The sequence below is a fragment of the Mycteria americana genome, chromosome 1 (genome assembly GCF_035582795.1).
Source record: "Mycteria americana isolate JAX WOST 10 ecotype Jacksonville Zoo and Gardens chromosome 1, USCA_MyAme_1.0, whole genome shotgun sequence".
Taxonomy (NCBI): domain Eukaryota; kingdom Metazoa; phylum Chordata; class Aves; order Ciconiiformes; family Ciconiidae; genus Mycteria; species Mycteria americana.
Window position 1 is genome coordinate 73,527,328 of NC_134365.1, and position 18,286 is coordinate 73,545,613.

At 45.3% G+C, this 18,286-nt stretch overlaps 1 protein-coding gene across 2 annotated transcripts in view; it reads left to right on the forward strand.

Moving 5' to 3' along the window:
- The first annotated feature begins 1,255 nt into the window (after nt 1–1,255).
- PDE3A (phosphodiesterase 3A) overlaps nt 1,256–18,286 on the forward strand; it is a 268,394-nt gene continuing 251,363 nt past the window's right edge. Inside the window, exon 1 of one of the 2 annotated variants that reach the window (XM_075505830.1) lies at nt 1,256–1,806. Coding sequence is in view for 1 of the 2 variants with exons in the window: in XM_075505786.1 (XP_075361901.1) it covers nt 2,201–3,061 (861 nt within the window). In the remaining variant the exon portion in view is untranslated. Of the gene's footprint in view, nt 1,807–1,845; nt 3,062–18,286 lie in introns of those variants that run through there. The other variant, XM_075505786.1, reaches the window with a different exon arrangement.

The window sequence follows — 18,286 nt, forward strand, 5'->3', positions numbered from 1 at the left end:
TTTATAAAAAGCAGAAAAGGAGTTAGGAGTCATACGATTATTACTATCCGGGCCCTCATTCTGCCTCTGGGATGTTAATGCTTGGGGTAGATGGAACCCAGCTATGTTTTTCTAGGTGTATATGGCAACCTGGTGATTGCTGTCTCACCAGAATAAACTGTAAACCTTTCCAGCTGTTCTTAATCTGGACCCTTAACCTTTAAAAAAACCAGAGGCTTTCCATTCCTCAGAGCCAAACTTTGCTAACAATATCTAGGTTGTTTTCAAACCAAGCTTCAAACATAAAAATGACTAATAAATCCATATTCCATAATAGTTAGGCTGGAAAACTATTATTTAAAAACATACTCAGTTTTTATGACCCATTTCTAGTAAAAATCCCAAACATGCTTCACTAACGCTGCCATTTCAGATACTCGGATCCTGGATGATAGGCATGATAGCCAGATAGATACCCCAATAAATACGTAAAGGCTATAACTCTGTCTCAAATTAGTGATTTGTGGACGTGCGAGGGGGAAGAGGGCTGGGAAATTCTGTTTTCTAATCTGTTCATTTCCTGACTCTTCATGTTCTGTAACTTCGCAGCTGGTGATTTTATTTTTCTGTGGTTTGTATTATTATGTGCTAAATACATTACTCCGTGCCCTTCGGTGGGACCCAGGGCTTTACGAATAAGGCCGTGATCTTGCACGGGCTTTTACCCTGCACCTGATTCCACTCGTGCAAATAGCCATTTTCGGCAGCCCAGGGGTCCGGGCCGGAGTGAGCCCCCTGCACACTGCAGATCCCTGGTGGAGGAGCCCTCCGGCGTGAGGGCGAGGCAGGTTTAGAGGAAGGAAACAGTGGGGTTTGGATGGAGCCACAGCCTAGGGATTCATAACGCTTTGGGGGACCGTAGCCCGCTGGCTTTGGGATTCCAGTTCGGGCTTCCCATTAAAACAACAACAAAAATAGTAATCATCATTCATAAACATCCATCTTTCTTACTTTTTTACGACCTCGTAATTGCCCCCTACCCTGACAGGCGGATTTATGCCTCGGCCGCCAGCGCCCGGTGGCAGGGAGCTCCGCCGCCCGGGTGGCACCGCCGGCTCCTGCGGGGCGGCAACGGGGGGGCACGGGGCGCGCCCCGGGCCCAGGCGGAGCCGCGGCGGCCGCCCCGGTGCCACCGCGGAGCCTCCTCCGCTCCGCCCTGCCCCAGGAGCTGGTCCGGCCGTTTGGAAAGCGGCAACCCCCACCTCCCCGGCAGCCCCCTGCTTCGCTGTCGCCTCCGACACCGCCTGCGCTGCTCCTTGTTGGCGTGGTGTCCTGTTCGGGTTGGGTTCCGGGCTTCCGGCAGCCTCCTCTCCCGGCTGGGGAAGCTCGCATCACTTGCTTTTTCCGTGCAAAACTCAAGGACTATCCCAGCAGCGTTCAGGAGGGAAACGCTTTCCTTCTCTCTCTTCCTCTTTTTCTCTCCCCCTCTTCCCAGGCAGCCTCCCTCCAAGTCCCTCCCGCGGATCTCTCTCTCGCCCTCCCGGCAGGACTTCGCAACTTCTGCCCCCGGCTCCGCTGGCCTTTTATTTGCGATTTTTTTCTGGGCTTTTTTTCTTTTTTTTGGTCCCTTCTCCTTCCCCGCGGTCCGCGACGACCGGGAGGCTCCTTCCCCGCGACCACGGGGCACGGCCGGCGACCCCGAGGGCCGGGACGACCGCGGGCCGGCCGCGGACCCTCCGGCGGGCAGCGCCGCCCCCTCCCTCCCCGCCTCCGCCGGGAGCGCCTCTGAGGGAAACGGTGGCCTAGAAATTAAGCAGCACTTCTGAGGTGGTACATCTGCCTCTCCCCCACTCCCCCCCTTCTGACACTGCTCAGGATTTCTCCGCGTCTCTCCCTCTCTTGAACTTTTAAAAAAATTTTCAATTCACTACCCCCCTGCAAGCCCGAGGTGGTCGCGGAGGGGGCGAGGCGCTCCCCAGCCCTTCATGCGCGGCGCTGGGCTCTCGGGGAGGAGGCGAGCGGGGGGCGAGCTCCGCGCTCCGCAGGAAATGCCGGCGCCGCGGCGGGGAGCGCCCCCGGCCCGCCGCCCCCGCCGCTGCCCCCCGGCCGCCCGCCGCTGACCGCCGCCGGGGGGGTCGCTCCCGGCCCCTGCCCGGCTGGGAATAAGCCCCGGGGCGGGGGCCCGCGCTGCCGGGGGTGCGCAGGGAGGCCCGTCGAGGCCATGGCCGGCGGCGAGGCGCGGAGCCCGGGCTGCGGCGGGCGCTGCCCGCCGGCGGGGCGGCAGCGCGGCACCCCGCGGGGCGGCGGCGGGGCGGCGGCGGCGGAGGGGGGGCCGGCCTCCCGGGCCGCGCTGCCGCCGCCGCGGGAGACCTGGCGCCGCCGGAAACTTTCCTCGGCGCTGTGCGCCGGCTCCCTCTCCGTGCTGCTGGCCCTGGTGGTGAGGCTGGTGCGGGGGGAGCGCGGCCGGGAGCTGGCGGCGGAGGGCGGCGCGGGGCCGCGGGGCTGGGGCTGGCTGCCCCCCGGCGCCGTGCCCCTGGGCCTGGCCGGCGCCTTCTTCGGCGCGGGCCGCTACCTGCTGCGCGGCGGCGTGCGGCCGCGGACGGCGGCGCTGCTGCTGGCCGCCTGCTGCGGGGGGGAAGCGGTGGCGCAGACGGCGCTGGCGGCAGGGGAGGATCACTTGCTCTCCCTCGCCGCCACGGGGGTGGTGCTGAGCTGCCTGGCCGCCGTGACATGGCTGGTGCTGAAGCTGAGGCAGGGCGTCCTCATGCTCGCCGTGACTAGCGCGGCCAGGACCACGTCCCTCGTCGCCTTGGAGAGGGTCCCGGCGTCCTGGCGGCCCTACCTCGCCTACCTGCTGGGGCTGCTGGGCATCCTCCTGGCCGGCTACGCCGACCGGCTCTGGCCCCCGCGGCGGGCCGCCCCGCTGGCGGAGCCTCCCGCCGGCCCCCCGGCCGCGGACGAAGCCCCGGTGCTCAGGCGGCGGCGGCGGTCCAGCTCCATGATCTCCCCCGAGATGTCGGGCGGCGGCGGCGGCAGCAAGACCCACCGGCGGACCTCGCTGCCCTGCATCCCCCGGGAGCAGGTAGGGCAGGGGCGGGGGGGGGGACGGGCCCCAAACTTTGCCGGTGGCGGGTGGGGGTCCTGCCGGCGGCGGCGGGGCGAGGAGCTGCGCCCTCCCGGCCGCTCCCCGCTGGAGGGGCCGAGCACGGTGCGGGCTCTCCCCGGTGCCCCGCGGCGCGGCGAGCCCCGGGCGGCCGCCCCGGGACGGGGCTGGGGCCGGGGGGAGGGGGGGCTCTCCGGACCCAGCCTGACTTGCCCCGGCTGCGGGCGGTGGGGAGGGAGCTCGGGGTTTTCTTTTCTCTTACAGCCATCACCGGCGCTTGCTTTTCTTAAGCCTGGCAGAAAGTTGAGGCGGATGGTACCCGCTTGGCTCTCGGCGCTGGTGGGAACCTGCCCTCAGCGCAGCCCTGAGGTTTCCCAGCATCACTAACGAGCCTTGCTTTTTCAAACCTGTAGTTTCCCGGAAAGGTAGCTTAGCCCTTTTAAACTTGCTTTTAGCTTTAAAGGTGTGCGTGTGTGTGTGTGAACCAAGCAGCTTGTCCTCGGTGGGAGAAGTCCCTTATCAGGGCGGTAGCGTGTCCTCTGAGGCTGGCCCGCACAGCGTGGTGCTCATCTTTGCACTTTGCCTCCCCAAGGCTGTTCCTGTGCCTGTAATCAATAGCTCCCGCTCTGCTGTGGGTGCGGGAACTGGTACGAGGCACACGCGATTTATCTCAACTTTGTTTCCTTTAATCATTCCGTGATTTGAAGGGATGAGCGAGAACTTACTGTGTTACCAGCGATGCGTTCTTTTAAACGCACACCTCAAAAAAAAAAAAAAAAAGGAAAAAGAAACAAGCAAACACCATTATCTTTACTGCACAGCTGCGTAGAGTCCTGCCACGGACACCAGGTCGGCTTAGTTCTGTGCTTGAAGTGTTTTCTCAATTTTTTTGAGATTTAAGATTGCCCCACAAAAGAATCGTTTGATGGGTCGAGTGCAACTGAGAGTATTGAAAGTCAGCGCAACCCTCGCTGAGTGGTGGAAAGGGAAACCTGGGGAAAAATAAGTGGCAAATGGTGTTAAGCTTTCTTTTTCCATTAGTATTGAAAATGATTCTGTGCACTGTGGTCAGCTGAAGCGTATTGCTGTACACCAAAGGTTTTCTTTCAGGGTGCTTGCTGGATAAACAGCTAAGTATTTTCCAAGTGATGGCATCTAACTGGTGTGGGTGGCTAGTTTGTTTTCTGGAAATGGTTTGATTACATCCCTTTGTGGTTGGTTATGACATTTTCTAGAAGAGGGCCTGACAACCTTATATACTTGAGGCTTATTTTACAACAAATGTACTTATTTATTTAACATTTTTGTTTCGATAAAATAAATATTTACTGCGGCGTCCAGGCAAATACAGTGTGAAAAAGTAGAAAGCTGACTCAGTTCTGACTTTAATAGGAGAGAGAGAAGCGTGTAAGAATAATTTGTAAGTACGATATCTAAGGCAAGAAATTAAACCTGTCTATACTTACTTGACGACGCTAGGCGTTTCTGGTGGTTTCTTACAATAATCATTTGTAAGGTTTTAAACATATTTCCACTCACTCTCACACTTCAAATAAAAGCAGCTTCTCAGTTAACATCTCTAAAGGTAATCATTCGGAGATAGGGCTCACTAGTTTGTGATCACGTCCTTCTCTTTTCTTATGGAGGGAGTTCAAACCATCTATGTATACCAGAATGTTAAACTGGTAATGGATAACAAGGTAGATTTCTTGCCCCCCAATGGTGTGTTACTTGGGGACAGTGGTCAGCTTTGCCCCGAGCAATTCCCGCTTCCAAGCTGCAGAGCTGGACCGGAGTTAGCTGGCGACTGTTCAGTTTACCCGCTGCAGGATTTTGGCAAATTTCTCTTTCTTTTGTTCTCACTCACTATTAATCAATAGCGAGATCTGGTATTGCTTGCGTCACTGCGTGATTAGAAATGGATGACTACTTTCGAGTTTGGGGAGACTTTTTGTCTTTCCTTTTTTTTTTTTTTTGGCACAGTGTGGCTGTGTGTATGTGAACTTCCCTCCCTAAAAGCTGTCCTCTTAAATAAATGTTAGAAAGATAGAAAAATGGGAAAGCTGAAACAAAGCTCTGTAAGGACCTTGAAGAAATGCTGGGAGAAGTGGGACTCTTGCAGCAAACAAAGTTTGTGTTTATAGCAAAAATCAGCTCCCCATAGACTTAAAGAAACCATAGGTAAATGTTTCTCTTTTGGACAGTTTTTAAATATAACATGTTAAAAATAGAGATGAGGGCTTTATAAACAAAACCAGGCCTTCCCTCACCCCCTGTTTTTAAAAAAACATGCCCTGAATGTTTCTGGTCCAAAAGATAGCTTGTTAATATGTCTGAGAGCTGCCAGTAATTTTCATCAGGAAATTTATCTACTTTATTGCTTTGAAATACATGCTTTCATTTGATAAATAACATTAGGTGAAGTTTTAGAGATGCTTCCCATTGCCTCTCATGTAATCTTTCCTATTCCTGAGCATGTAATTGAGCTTTTACTTTTCCAGAGTGTGATTCTCTCCCTGACTGTTTGTATTAATATGAGATTCTACAAAAGTCAGAATTTCTGAATTTATGTTTTTTTAGTCACACACATCTCAATTATAATCTGAATTTTTCCCTACTAGAATACAGAAATGAATCTATGTGGCCTTGTGATATAAAGGTCAGTACCAGGAATTGCAGAGTAACATCATGGAACATATTTAGAATTAAAAGTATACTTCTATTTAAGCTGCTAGTAGGAGTAGCTAGAAATGCGTATGGGATGAATTATTTCTTCTGTAGAAACATCTCATCTTAGTTGCTTATCAGTTCCAAAAAGAATTTAAAAAGAAAAACTTTCATTAAAAAAAAAGCCGCTATCCAAAATCAAACCACACCAAGATATAGCCTTCTTTTGTTGCTAAACATGCTCTTTACTAGTTTTCCGTTTAATTCTATTTTTTGTGGTTGATTTTTGTATATATTCTCTTTCTTTCTCAACTTCGGCAAATTCTTTGGATTAAAAGCTTCCACTTTGGCATGCATGTAGATCTCATTGAGAAATGTGTGCTTCGTAATAGCCTGATCCTGCTCCCAGCTGAGTGTTGTCTGCCTGTGATTTCATCAATGCCGGCTGAGGATGCTCAGCTCCTTGAGGGCTTGCTCACCCAGATTTGAAAGAGGCTGCAGAGAGAAATTGTGAATGGATGGATAAGAGGGTGAATGAATGAACAAATGGTGGTGTGGTTTTTTTGCGGTAAATGCACAAGTACCTCCAGGATGATGGCTTTGGAGTTTTTTTTTCCACATTTTTGCAAATATTTTAGTTTTTCCTAAAAGTGTGGAGAGGAGGTTTTGGGTGGGGAGGAGGGGGCAGAAATGTGTCCTATGTCTTGGTGTTTCCCATTAGAATATTATATGGCCTATGTGTTCTGGAGCTTGTGCCTCTGATCTGTATGTGTTAATCTTGACATACAATAGTACAAAGAGATGATTTTGCCTTGGTGGGTAAAATACTCCACAGGATATAGTAGCTGGACAATTTTAAACCATGCCGAAGACTCCCGATTTTGCTTTTAAGCCTTGCTTGTTGTTTGTTTTGTTTGGGTGGAATGGGAAGCTTTCAGCTAACTTGGATTTATTACAAGTGTGTGTTAAATGAGCTAGAGCAGCTGCTGCAAGTAGTTCAATTTGCTTAGCCTTTTTAGATCCCCCCCCCCCCCCGCCTTAGTCAGAAGACTGTCACAGGTACAGCATACATCAGGCTTTGAAGTGCTTTCTACTTCCCAAACCAGTGGGTGACACAACCCCGTATGAGAAGGCACTAGTGAGGTCCTGAGTCTTGCCCTGCTGGAAAGCCTTGGTGCTTAGCGTTGGTGGTGGGTAGCACCAGGACGGAGGAGTTTCTCCTGCAGCTCTGATGTCTCCAGCTGTGAGGCCAGCAGCTCCATGTGCAAACTCCCATCCGTGCCCTCTGGCTCCGGGGGCAGAGAGGGTTTCTACCCATTTTCCTTCCTTCTTTCTCTTTGCTCTTTTCCTGCTTCTGGGCAGTTGGAGAAGTAGAAAGCTGTCTCACTGAGGGACACCTGAGTGTCTGTCACTTATTTTTAATTGGTTTGAGACTTGGTAACTGTTTTGTGCTGCCACATCTTTCCCTACCTGTTTCTCCTTTTAAAAAGTTATTTTTTCAGATAAGTAACTTTGGTGCCAGACTCCTGTGTTTCTTGAGCAGCAGCAGAGAGGTTTTTGCTCGATTTGACCATTTCTCTTGGGGTTCTGGATGGTGACTCTGCCTGTTCCCAGTCTGTAGCCTGGGAAAGTTGTGAGCCAGGACTGTCGTTATCGCTGCCTGTCTGCGGAATTGAGAAGACAATACTGTAACAGTTCACATAGTTAAAGATATCTCTTTGGCGATAAGATCTAAGAAACAGAGGAGAAAAATGAATGTATTTGTTGGTTTTTTTTCAAGGGAAAATTAAGGCTTTATATGTTCTTCTCATTGTTTGACAGCAAGAGCTTTGTAAGTACCAGGAATACGTTGCTTCCCCCCCTTTCCTGGCTTTCTATCATTCTGTCCTAAAAAAAGGACAGAGGTACCTATATCTTATAACTGGTTTTTAGTATTACATATCCTGCTCTCTGGCCTGAAAATAGGAGAGATCAGAGTGCAACATACAGAGATTTAAAATTTTGGAGAGGAGAAGGCACATTAAATCTAGATATTGAACTTAATGTACGTCAAAGTTGTGGTCTCCTATTGGGCGTGCAGTGTTATATACTATATACTTCCTTCTGCTAATAAGCATTATTGAGCTGTAATTACTCTGATAAGATTTGCTGGCATTACCATTTAGGTCACTAGAAAACGAGGAATACTGAGGAGTTATGTCATCTGGTGACTTGCTCAAACACAGCCGTGTAAAATACTTAAGTAAGGCTCCAGGAAAAATCACCCAGGGATTCCAGACGTAATACTTTATTTTCTTTTGCATGGCTTCATTTATGCAAACCCGCTCTACTTAGATTTTTTTTCTTTTTTTTTTTTTCCTCCTTCAACCTCACAAAAATGTAAAAACTGCTGCTGAAACTCTCATGATTGGTTTAGAATCTATTTTTGCCAATCGTTTAAATCAAGAAATATATATTATGTCGTATTGGCAAAAAAAGTAAAATACAGTAGTGACTTTCTGCTCTTTCTGCCTGAAGTGTGAAAATGCAAAGCTGGGGAACTGAAAGAAATCCTGTGTATGCTGGGTTGTCATGTTAATTAAATAAACAGCCAGAACAGTGACCCTGTGTATGAAATGTGTTTTGAGAACCTTATTGGGGGTTGGAGGGGGAAAACAGTGACACATGATGTTTTGGATGTTAACTGCGACATTTGTATGAATTTGTCCTGATCTGCTGTTACTTTGCTTGTGTTTCAGCTCTTTTTTGCAAGAGACTGAGACATAGCTGTATTTTGCAAATTGAAGGAATATTCCTTGGGCTTTTTTCTTTAAAAAGTAAGATATAAAAAAAAGAAAATCCCACCCTGGAAGTGGAAAGGTTGCTGGATTCTGGTGGCTGTGAACTGCAGGGCTCGAAATGGGAGGGGGGGGCTGACTGCATCCTACATGGTTTGAGAGTAAAAAGAACGCTGCTGCAATTGAAGTTTTGAGCCCGTCACTGTGATTTACTTGGATAATCTAATGGGAGATGTTCAGCTTATAGGATACCACTTGACAGATAAGGAAAGAAATGTAAAGATTCAGCTAACAAAGTGGAAGTTGGATTTTTCTTTGTGCGCATTTTTTCTTCTCTGTTTGTTTTGAAAAAGCTTCTCGATGAATTATCAAACCCTTTCCTCAAAGTCACTTCTGTGTTAGTCAGAGTGTCACTCAGAAACAAACGCCTCTCCTTTGGACTATGTAGTTTTTCAGGTTTTTTGGTTGGGTTTGTGTGGGTTTGTTTTTTATTTTTTTTTTTTTTTTTTCCAAGTTGGCTTGCTCTAAGCCCTGCTGCAAGTACAGCGGTAGCATCGGGAGTTCGCTGCAGCGGGGTAATGATTTGAGAAATAGCCAAGAAAAAAATAAAATTAAAATTAAATGTGATGCCTGTCCAAGTTTTAACTTGTAGGGAAAGAATATCAGTGTTTTCCTTTCTGAGCTGTCTTGGGAGACGAAATGAGATTGTGAGAGGAAGAACTGCTACACCCCTTTACCAAGCTTTTCCTCTTTTTTTTTTTTTTAGCTGCTTTTTTCCTTTTTTTTTCTTTTTTTTTTTGAGCTTCTTTTCTTCTCCCTCAGCGTGGGTCTATGCAGTTGTTGCGAGCTGATGCTGATGATGATGATGATGGCCATCACCGTGGTCACCGCTGTGGTGCAGCGGGGCCGCGCAGCCGGGCCGGGGCCGGGCGGCGCTGGCGGGGCCGGACCCCTAGAGGGCACGAGAGCCCCTGCGCTGCGCCGGCGCTCGCCGCCTCCGCGGCCTGCCAAATCAGTTAACAGCATAATAAACAAAATCTGTCCGTGGTACTTAACTGAGCCTTTGTTTTTTTTTTGTTTTTTTTTTAACGTTTTCCTATCTGTCCGTTGCGGTTACAGTTGCGTTTCTCGCTTCTCGTACCCCTTCGCTTCAGGCGGTCAGCGTGAGGCTGGACGCGTGGCCGAGGACCGTCAGCTGCAAGGTTTTGCCTTTGCCTGAACACCTGGGTAAGCGCGATGAGGTAGGGGCAGGTCAACGAACCTGCCGTAAAAGAAGGCTGTGCTTCTCTAATCTGAGCTCTTTGGGTGTGCTAGCCAAGATGTAATCGGAAGAAGATCCATAGTAGGTTTTGGCCTTCAAAAAGCCAATTACGAGCGTAATTGGAGATCTGGATACAATGAAGAAGCTGCCTCTAGATGTGTCAAGAATCCAGAAAAACAGGCGAAATCACCATTGCTTTATGTATTGTGGCACCTCATGACTCTCTTCACACGTATAACTATTTATAAATGAAATGGCAAACACCACATGAAGACTGCAATAAGCAGGATTTGCTGATGAAACAAATGGTCCTTCATTGCTGTTGAACATAGGAGGCAGCTGGATGGTTTCCTAATGCCACCTTAAGGGTTGCTGAACAAAAGTCAGAATATACAGCGCAGGAAAGATACTGGTTATAAGAGTTCGGTTGGTGAAATGACATTTTTGATTTTGGAACCTGTGAGGAAAAAGACTTTGTGTCAGCTGGCAGTGCTAGTCACCAAAAAAGTCTGTGTGTGTGTGTGAAATATTATAGTGAAATTAGATTAGCGAGGTCCTGGTATGGAGTGCTGTGTTGAGTTTTTGTCAGTCAAAATGAATGGTTGGGGTCTATAGGTAGCCCAAACCTCTGATCATCATCTAAGAAGGAACGGGAAAGAGATGTAAAAATAGATCTGACTGAGGAGTACTGAATAGGTATTTTCCTAAAAATGGAAGAATAGAAGGGAATTTGGAAAAAAGACAAAAACATACACCACCCCCCGCTCCCCCAAAACAAAACCCCCTGAAAAGCCAACCCTTTAGTTTTAAACTGCTAGGAAGAAGTCTGGATGTGTGAGGTAGACATACACACTGATCATGGAACATATGCATCACAAGGTATGAGTGAAGCTCTTTCTAAAAGCCTTAGACATTTATATATATTATTTATTAAAGTTTAGAGGTTTCTTATGCCAAGCAGGTTGAGGATTAGAAAAACTGGCTTTATTTTTTTTTTTAATCTGATAGTGGTTAGGAAGAAATTTCCCAGTTGGTTACTCTGTTGTGGTATGCTTTAGTGGCCTTACTGTTCTACCTGAAGCATCCACTGACCGGGACTTATTGCTGCATGACTGTGTTCATATTTTTACTACAATTAACTACTGAAAACAATTAGGGAGAAGGTATTTATGAGCATCAATAGAGGTAAAGGCTCTCCCTTTCCCCCGGCACGAGGCTGGAAAAATACGAAACCTCCACATATCAGGAATAGCTCAGAGCATAGCTGAGGCCTGCTTGTCTAATGCCCCTAACCCACCAGTGAAATATGCGGGGTTAAAGTGACTTATTTGCATTTTGTATTTTGTAGCTTGCTTGAGTTGGCTTTGTTTGTAGTAAGAATTTATGCTTTGGTTTGAATTTTAAAATAAAGTAAAACTATATTCTGCTTCATTAATTTTTTTTTTAAATGGGATTTTTGACTGCCTAACTCTGTAGGAGTGATGCTTTTCAGATAGACTCAGGATGCTTTTCTGATGGTTGCTGAACTCCTGAGACAGACCCTGGTGATGGTTTAAAAAGCAATAATTCCTCTTAGAAATATCTCCGCTTCATTAAAAGCTGTGTGGAATATGAATATGATGATGTCTGCTGGAAAGCTGTATCACTTGCAGCAGTTTTGAGGATCAAGTCACTGATGGTTGTTGGATTTATTTTTTGTTTTAAAGAGGCTTCTTGTTTCTTTGAATAAGCTTTCAGACTGGTTTTCTTTGTGTAAATGATGATAATGTAGGGGAACAATTATTATTAATCCTCAAAACTGAACATTATGTGCTCTGAGCAGCATCCTTCTGACTGATGTTTGAGTAAATTTGTCCATGAGCATGTTTGTGAAATCAATTCCAGAAAGGGGAAAGAATTGAGTGTTTGAATGCCAAAGGTTAACTGTTTTTTGAATTATTGCGCTCCCAGCAGGTTGATGATACCTTGCTAGCATCTCTGTGTGCTGGAGTTGCAGCCACGGCACCAGCAATAACCTAAGTAGTTCCTCACCGTGGAGTACAGATACTTCTGCTAGTCTCATGCGCTTACTTTTGCTATACAGTTTTAAATAAACCAATGTATGTTTGTGTTTAATGTCATGGAGGATAGGCAGAACGTTACTATGCTTTGTTACCTATGTCACATAAAAATATTGATCCTTAGCAAAAATGTACACCCCAAATTTACCTTAAAATGAGAATGTGAAGCTGCTGAAGAGGCCGGAGTGGTGGGCTGTCCGCCCTGTGGTGGCAATGAAGCCACTCAGGTGGCAGTCTGCAGAGGCACCCTCAGGAGCGTTTGTGTTTGCTGTCTGACCAGCAGTGGATGAAGGCACTCGAAAGGGTGATGCATGGGTTGAGAAGCTACGTCCAAGCAATTTTTTCTCCACTTCTATGAGCAGTAATCTAGGTATGCTTGCCCAAACTTTTTGTTGCCTGCAGAGTAAAACTTGTGAAACCTAGTCTATGTTCATGTATTAAATCTCAATTGAAATGACAGCTGTAGAAAGGTGCAGACCTCTGTGCAAAAGTGTAGATTAAAAAGGGCTGCACAACCTTGTCTTATGTGCTGTCCACCCTTGCCTCCGTTAATGCAGTTTCAAGTGCTTTTATTATGAGATTCCCCCCTTCCTTCTTTTTCTTATTGTAGCCCGTTAGGGCTCACCAGCTAATGGATCTAACTTGGGTTTCCTTGCGGAGTAGACTATGCTGCTTCATTTCCACCACATACCCACACCCCCCAGTGCAGACAGGGCTATTTCTATATTGGTAATATTGAAATCTTTCCCCTGATACTCGCTTGGTGAGCGGTAAAAAAGTGTGGGATGCTGGTAGAGTACTCAGGTGCATTTCTCTTCAGTTGTACTGGTGTTGCTAACCACAGGTTATTCTTGACAAAGTCTGATCACTGTATTTTGTGTTGATAAGGAACTTAAGTGTGTTTGGGTGCATTTATAATTGCAAGATAACTGATAAGACACTTGTGGCTGCAGTTTTAGTTTGAGCCTGTCAGTAGGATTGTTACAGGAATACTTGTGCCGAGACGTAGCTCTGCATCTTACTCTTGTGAGACTATGAATACCTTTAACTTCTCCTGGAGGTAGTTCAGTGATATTTAAACATTTATATTGTACAAGTCAAGGTTTGTTAAAAATGCTATTTTTCTTACGTTCTTTTTGTAGTGATTACTGATAATCTCCCTGCCTCCACTGACCTCAATGAGAATTGAGAGGGCTCAGTCCTCGCAGGGTAACAGGCTGATCCTTTCCGTTCAATCATTAGCACGGGAGGAGGGTGTGTTCCCGTCCACAAATCTGCAGAGAACTTTTTTTTTTTTAACGGCTAACCATTCTGTTTCTTATTTTAAAGAAAGTAATTCAAAGCTAATGTTGGTTGTGCTGCTCGAAATGTGACCTGAGACCTTGTAGCATGCTTTTATAGATGTGTGCGCACACACACATATATAAATACCTTTATATGTATGTATCCGTGTTTGTGTATGTATATACACACTCAAATTAGTATTGTGTAGCCTAGAGGGATGGAATTCTTCGTTTGACCCTGACAGCACAGTCTGCAGCCTGAGTTACATATGACACTGTTCTTTCTGGTTATTTAATAATATTTTCTGATGTCTCCACAGGCGGGCGTGTTTCTTAATAGGCCAGCCTCTGTAACCATTGCTTGACTTCCAATTTGTTATAGTTTTAATCTTTCTTCTTCTTTCTTGACTTGCAAATGTGTGCCAAGTTTTGCAAAAATTTTCTTCTTTTGTTTGTAAATACTTGAGTAGTGATTTTGATGAACAAATAAATACTTGTGTCTTACAAACGCATGCGTTCCAATATTCAAACTGGAACTTGGTGCTACAACTCTGTTACAGAGGTGCAAAGCCACATCGGTGCTTTACATGGTACCTCTGGTGCCTAGACTGACTTGCCACTGGCTTTAGCTGTGGCGTGGAGCTCGGGGCTGGCTGGGCAGGAGGGGCCGATAAGGTCCCTGTGCAGCCTGAGCCGGTGTCGTTCTCCTGGGCATAAATGGGGGTTTGCTCAGCGTGGAGCTCTGGCTGGTTAGAAATGTGATCAGACTAGTTGAAGTAAATAGGCGACTCGAAGTTTTACAGATAAGGATGATGAGCTTTACCTGTTAAAACACTGTTATGTGTAATGGATATGTTATTGCTGCTACGTACCTATTCTCAGGGAAGCTGCGGCCTAGTTAGTACGTGTTATTTATTAAGACAGTTCTGAAAATTTATTTATCACGACAGTTCCCTGAAATTCGCTGCATTTCTGTTGATTTTGAATTCTGTAGGAGGTTAAATGTTGCAACATAATTCATATGCCATTACTGAGTTGTTTTTTTTCTTTTTTTTTAAGACCAGCTTAATTCATATGCAAGTGCCATCCTTAAATGCAGTCCTAATTGTCTACTGATTACACAAAACTGCAAATGAATAAACATTTTCTGTTAAAGGATTTAATGCTGTACTTCCTGTGTGTTTGTGAGGAACGGAGCTGCGAGGAAGACTCTGCCAGAGATTCAGAAGTTAAAAGGGGGGTAAGGGTGGAAGGGGAGCACTACCCTTTCCAGTAAAAGACTTCTGCCCAGAGTTGCAGAGCATTTGTCTTTCCTCTGACTTGTGGAGAAGCAAACACATTTAGTACTGCCCAGAAGCAGGCAGGTATACCAATAGATGTGTACAATTTGATTATTTTAGGCAGCACTGGCTCTGTACATGCCTCATTACAGAGACTGTACTGAGAAATCTGTTCAGTGGCAAAGAGAAATATTGTCTGTGCCATATTGATATAGAAAACTTCTGGGTTGCAGAATACAAAATGCTAATTCTTACTAAGCTTGCCCTGTTTGTGTCGAGCGGTGTAATACAAGAGCATGGGATAATAGTGCAACAATTAGATGGGCTGGGGTGCCAGCGCTAAAGCACATATTCCAGTTTATATTCCGCTTGAGGATCCAAGCCTGTTGTTTCCTCTTGGCAAGGCACCTTTGGAGTCGGAGCCAGCTAATAGGAAATACTAGGCACCGGGGCTTAACTGAAATTGAGGACATCTAAACCTAGCTTTCTGGATACATGTGATGTGGTGAGACAGAGGGAGATGGCAAACCCAAATGTTTCTTGGAGAGTTCTTCAACATTTTTAAGTGAAGTAGTAAAGACAGATTGTCTATCTCCTTCCTCTTAAATCTATCCGATCTTTAGTTCAGCTTTCTCTTCTGCTGTGTGGTATATAAATCTAGTCCTAAAACATGTGATGTTCTTATTCAGGCTTGATGGATGGTGGATACTTGCGGATAGCAGTGACTGCGGCATAGATTCAATGTTTTTCATTCCAATATTTTAGCTGCCATCATCCTTGGATCTAGAATTTTCTTTTCCTTTTGTATTATGCATAGGCAAGAGAGAAGATCCTTAAGATTAACCTTAAGATTTCCTGACTTGGGCTGTGATCTGCCACTCGAGCAGACGTTTTGGAAACCCAGAATTTTAAACTCTGTGTTCATGCTTGGACATGCTGTCGTGTTTAAGTCTTTAGATTTTATTATTCTTTTGGAAACTGCAACTGATCTGTGATCAAAAATGATAAAATTCTTGGCCATGAATTAGTACAACTCCTTAATGGAAGGGAATTTGTGGCTGCAAATATATGTGCTTATTTCATGTTCTGATTTGCTTTATATATTGTCTCTTCTCAAATGAAAGTGGAAATGTGATGCTGAGGAAAATGTTGATTTTTAAACTGAAGTCAGTGTATTGCAAAATTTACTGATATGTACTTGAAAAAACCTAGCCCAAAAAATTCTCAGCTAGTGGGTGCAGTGACAAAACGGCTTCCTTTACAGTCATTCAATGTACTCATGAGAACTTGGCCTAGGGCCTTCTGGGTCTTTTATTTGGTTAAGGTTTTTAGAACTGAGATAAAAGTAACGATCAGATTGTCTTAATCATTCATAATAGCAGGTTAAGGAGATGAGAACTTTAGGCAGAAACTTGATAGCCCAGAAAGTTGCTTTCTATCTTTCCTGTGATCTTAATGGATTGCTATCTAAAACAGTGAATCAGTATTTGTAAGCATAATTATGTCGTACGCTATCTTTTGAATGCTTGAATTTGCAATCTCAGATGTTTTTAATGAAATTTTATATATCTAACTTCTTAGATGTATGTAGGGGTTTTTTTTCCAAGTGTTTATTTAATAAAAAACAAACTTAAGAGAAACGTCATGATATTGATGCCCACATGCTTTGAGTTAACAGCTTCCTTAGTGCCACTCTTCTGAATGGTCAAATGTTCCTTTTTGATCTAGGAATGTTTACATCAACGAGCTGATTATTCCCACGTCATTCCCTATCTTCTAGCCCAGCAAATCTGAAGCCCCTTTCCTCTCTCATGAAGGACAGGCCAAAGAAGTTAAGGGTGGGCTTTGGACACTTGATACTGCTTCCATGTGTAAGAAAGGTGGCTTAGATTTGTTTCAGACTGTCTGTGACTGACACCCAAGAAACACTACAGTTTTGTCTGGTGATATATTTTTTTCCTTAGCTCATCTCACTTCTTTCCCTTCAACCAGATTCAAGAGCATCTGGTGATTTGTTTGTTTGTTTGTTTGTTTTGGGGGGTGGAAGTTTGTTTGCTGAGCCAGAGAGATCCATCTGTGAGTTTGAATCTACGAAGATGCTATCTCAGATTTTAAGGGATGATAGAGTTACCTGGCTCTAAATGCAAAAGTTTGAATGCAAAAATTCATTGGTGCCTTGGAGGAAATTTCCATACATTGATGACAGATATGCTGTGGTCACAATATGTCATATGAACGTGAAGGGCTTGTAAAATAAATAGAAGAAGAATCGAAGACAGGCAGTTTCAGATAAGCATAGGTAAAATTTCCAGTTAGTGTGTGAAGTCTGTCTTAAGAATGTGTATTAATTGGAGAAAGATTCTTGCTGGTTTTTCATTTGTTAACACCAAATCAAGAAATGCATTTAGTCGATTACCACTCTTACTTCCCCTCTCCCCCTCTTTTCAGAGTCTCTTAATTCCAATAAAACATATATATATTTTTAATCCTTTGCTTTCCATAGACTGTAGTGGCCTTTCACCTTTTGGGGCTGTTTGTTCTGAGCGATGGCTGGAGCAATAGTGTGGCTCGTGTGACATCATAAACATTTGTGTTGGCAATCCTTCTTCGTGAAGGACTCTGAAGTCTGACAGTGGTGAAGATGACTAAGTAGAGACAGATTTATGTGGAAATCTTATTAATACCCATAAAAGAGAGAATGAAGGCATAAGAAATTTGGCTCCAAATAAACAACCAAAAAATGCTCTGTTCTTAGAAGCATTTGGCACAGCTCCATCATGCCTTTTGTGGGAACTGGCTCTTTGTCTGGCCTAATCTTGACTCTTTTTTTTTTTTTTTTCTTTTTTTTCTTTTTAAAGATTACTGAAGACTTCCACTTTTCCCAAACTTTCTCACAGTAGAATAAAATTAATTTTCACTTTGGTAAGGCACAAATCAGTTAATTATTTCAAAGACAATGTAAACCAGATGTCTTGCCTTCTTTCTCAGCAAAGACTTAACAGTAGCCTTGCTGTGAGATCTTTCACTGCCACCAAATGTCCCTAGATGTTGTATGGTGCTCGTAATCAAAGCAGTTTACAAAGAAGGGGAACTATTTTGCAGCTACAGTGTGTGATGGCTGGAAAGAAATTGCATCAGACATGTGAAATCATAATTCAGTTTTTTGGTACTTGGATCTAAAATTTACTCAGACTTTTAAAGAGCAGGGTCTGAACTTCATAGCAGAGGTCCAGCTGTTCATAATGGGCTTTATGGTAGGCGGTTCTGGTGAAGTCCCTTTTTGACTCAGCTTTTTGGAAACAGAAAGTTAGCAACTAATTGAGCATTGTGGGTTTGTTCTGTGCTCTGTATATATTCATTTTACCCAGCCTGTAGCTCTGAGAGTCTCACGGGATCCCCTGCCATTGCTGTCAAGGCTCCCAAGAGCAGTGTCCTGCTTGGCACGCCCTGCACTCTTATTTCACATTTGGTGTTGGCAGCAGAAGTCCCTCTATCCTACTGCTGGAAATAAAACCTCCTTCAGCCTTAATTCAGTTCAGCCCAGGGGGTGGTGAATATTGAAATGCATGTGCAATGACGGGAGAGCGAGCTCAGCGCCTGTCGGGAAAGACTTGCTGGCAGTCAGATGAAAAGGTCTTCATAGCAGTTTTGATATAGGCCTTGGGAGAGGTGCCTGTGACACTTGGTGCATGCTAAAGCACATGCTCTTGTCTGTGCAGCTGCCGTAAGCTTTTCTGCTTAGAAAACTCATCTTCGTTTTTGCTATAATACATAGTATGTACAAAAACCTTTTATAAATAAAATACCTGCATATGTTCTTTGCATGTGGGTAGAGCTTTTGGTCCTGGAAGTTATTTCTAAAATTTGAACACTGTT